Raw genomic sequence first — 3,547 nt, 5'->3', positions numbered from 1 at the left:
TTGCCGGCTTCGTGTAAATTCACGTCGAGTTTGCACTGTACAGATTCGAAACCGCTCGAGGCGTGTCTTGCAAAGAAGAAATTGAGTATCTAAGAAAACGACCACGAATGGAAGCATAATACCTTCAGGAATTACTGTTAGCTGTAATTGATATGAACCCCATTTTCTGGCTTTCTCATTTCAGCACACACCAGAACAGTGGAAGTGGATGGATGTTTAGCATTTAATGTTACTACAAACGCTTGTAGAGGATTTTGCGAGTCGAATGCTATTCCTTCCTCAGTACGTACTCTCAGAGCCAATCGCTACCACATAATCACTTCCACGGCAGAGTGCTGCAGTATAGTGGAAACACATGATGTAAGTATTCCAATAATCCAACAATCTACCACATTTGAAAATGTCTGGTTACCATATGTATCAAGAAACCACATTTTTGTGTGAAAAACCAAAAAAAAAAAAAAAAAACCCAAGCAGACAGACATCTTCTGCGAAACGTACCAAGGAAAAGTCTGCAGCAACGTGCGGATGGCAGTGGGTTTCCTTCGGGTTCTGCCTGGTTTCCTCCAACCATAATGGTGACCGCGGTCATATGAGTAAAATATTCCTGACTACGGCGTAAAGCGTTCAAGAATGTTCATGTCGAAAATTCAAGAACAACTACAATTAAAATGTTTTGTTCTAGGAAGTTTAAAATTTGTACATTGCTTTTTTACTGCAATAACAACCACAATCAAAGTTCTTTCTTTTTCTACGCTTTACTTGCATGGGCATGCATTTCATGACTCGCTTGCTAAATACGAGGCCCGGAAGATGTTTAAGACCTGAATCAGACTTCTAAAAATGTCACTTATCTGAGGACTTTCTATTCTACTACTTATATATTTTTTTAATTTCTTTTTTTTAGCAGCAAAATTTTGGTATATGTTCAAATCCAAGTTCAGATATAAGTTGTGACAAAAACAATCGTTCCAGATTAGCAAGCCTTTGCTCATGTCAATACGGTGTGTCTGTATAGTTGTTCTTTACAAGCCCTTTGTTTACTGCGTATCTTTTGCTACATCGACATATTACATTCATTCGATTCAAGGTCAACAGTCCAGTACACCATTACGATATCTTAAAAGAAACAGAGACCATCTTTGCCTCACTCAATCGTCTCTCAGCAGCCGATGGCGTTTGTGATTAATGAGTCCGCAGACTCGAATCCAGTGGCCAATCCCACAAAATCATGATTGACTTGAGTCAAAATTTGATACATTTTTCATAAGGTAACATTTATGAGCTGGAGAAAACATTTCTAAAGCCAAAAAATAAACATTAAGATCGTATTTGAAATTTTTAACTTAAAAGAAACGGCTTTAAGGAATCGGCCACAGGTCTAGCCAAGTAGGCTGCAGTTTTAAGCTCTAAGTCAGTTGTGTTATGAGGCCGTTTGAGAAGGGTGGCGGGTTTCACTGGTCACTGCCGTCTCCTCCACCCGTAAACCTGAATAGCGTCCCTTAACGCTATTAAACATCTAATACATGTAGATAAATAAATAAGACATTCATGAACAGTTTCCCCACTACATACAAGGCTTGTAGCTTTTCTTGTCAGTTGAAGAATCGATCCAAAATGACGCCAAACCTTAATATATCAATACTTAAGACAAGGTCAATCCAGACAGAACATGTTTTCCGCGCAAGAGAGAGAAACACAAAATGACACATACACATCCAAAATAGAACACGGTGAAAACATTAACTTCTTGGCACAGGGCTTGAAACAAAGTTAAATACGACATATTTCCTCTCTCATCAAACTATAATGTAATATGATTTATGGGTAAGCTCATGTTTTCCAAATCTCATGTCTCTCTTTTTTACGTCTTATGAGGGTAACCTTGTAAAAATCAAATCAAAACTCATGACGACAGGAAATTGCCCGAAAACATAACACAATCCTCTCGGAAGAAGGGACATCAAAGTTTGCCTCTCACCCCAGTATCATCGTCTTCCGAGATGATCAAAGTGTGCAGCCTGCAGCTCTTGACCAAAAAATGCTCGGACTGCCTCTCGTTCATCCTCGACTCATGACAGTTTTTCCCCGACTGTCTCCAGGTTTTCACATTGTCCACACTCGCATGACGACGATAGTGCAGGATTGCTGTGATCATATTCCATGACACATCAGACACCACCCATGTCAGCCACAACCCATGTCAGACACCACCCATGTCAGCCACAACCCATGTCAGCCACAACCCATGTCAGACACCACCCATGTCAGCCACAACCCATGACAGGCACCACCCATGTCAGACACAACCCATGTCAGACACAACCCATGTCAGACACAACCCATGACGCACACCACACATGACAGACACAACCCATGTCAGACACCACCCATGACAGCCACAACCCATGTCAGACACCACCCATGTCAGCCACAACCCATGTCAGACAACACCCATGACAGACACAACCCATGTCAGACACAACCCATGTCAGACATCACCCATGTCAGACACCACCCATGACGGACACAACCCATGTCAGCCACAACCCATGTCAAACACCACCAATGTCAGACACAACCCATGGCAGACACAACCATTGGCAGACACAACTCATGTCAGACGCAACCCATGTCAGACACAACCCATGTCAGACACAACCCATGTCAGACAAAACCTATGACGGACACAACCCATGACGGACACAACCCATGACGGACACAACCCATGAGAGACACAACCCATGTCAGACACAACCCATGACAGACACAACCCATGACAGACACAACCCATGGCAGACACCACCCATGTCAGACACAACCCATGGCAGTCACAACCACTGGCAGACACAACCCATGTCAGCCACAACCCATGTCAGCCACAACCCATGTCAGACGCAACCCATGACAGACGCAACCCATGTCAGACACCACCCATTAGAGACACCACCCATGTCAAACACAACCCATGTCAGACACCACCCATGTCAGACACCACCCATGACAGACACAACCCATGTCAGACACAACCCATGTCAGACACAACCCATGTCAAACACCACCAATGTGAGATACAACCCATGGCAGACACAACCATTGGCATACACAACCCATGTCAGACGCAACCAACACAACCCATGTCAGACAAAACCCATGACGGACACAACCCATGACGAACACAACCCATGTCAGACACAACCCATGTCAGACACAACCCATTACAGCCACAACCCATGACAGACACAACCCATGTCAGACACAACCCATGACAGTTACCACCCATGTCAGACACAACCCATGGCAGACACAACCATTGGCAGACACAACCCATGTCAGACGCAACCCATGCCAGACACAACCCATGTCAGCCACAACCCATGTCAGCCACAACTAATGTCAGACACAACCCATGTCAGACGAAACCCATGACAGACGCAACCAATGTCACACAAAACCCATGGCAGACACAACCCATGTCAGACACAACACCTTTGTCAGACACAGTCCATGACGGACACCACCCATGTCAGACACAACCCATGTCAGA

At 44.3% G+C, this 3,547-nt stretch overlaps 1 protein-coding gene across 1 annotated transcript; it reads left to right on the top strand.

Moving 5' to 3' along the window:
• The first annotated feature begins 2,712 nt into the window (after window positions 1-2,712).
• On the top strand, window positions 2,713-3,237 carry LOC135467021 (swi5-dependent recombination DNA repair protein 1 homolog). The gene has a single exon (XM_064744775.1). The coding sequence runs from the start codon at window positions 2,713-2,715 to the stop codon at window positions 3,235-3,237; it is 525 nt and encodes a 174-aa protein (XP_064600845.1).
• The last annotated feature ends 310 nt before the right edge of the window (window positions 3,238-3,547 follow it).

The sequence above is a fragment of the Liolophura sinensis genome, chromosome 6, assembly GCF_032854445.1.
Source record: "Liolophura sinensis isolate JHLJ2023 chromosome 6, CUHK_Ljap_v2, whole genome shotgun sequence".
Taxonomy (NCBI): domain Eukaryota; kingdom Metazoa; phylum Mollusca; class Polyplacophora; order Chitonida; family Chitonidae; genus Liolophura; species Liolophura sinensis.
This window is presented reverse-complemented; position numbering and strand designations above follow the sequence as displayed.

What these genes read in the sequence shown, in the direction of transcription:
- LOC135467021 (XM_064744775.1), top strand. Translation starts at nt 2,713, where the DNA reads ATGACGGACACAACCCATGAGAGACACAACCCATGTCAGACACAACCC.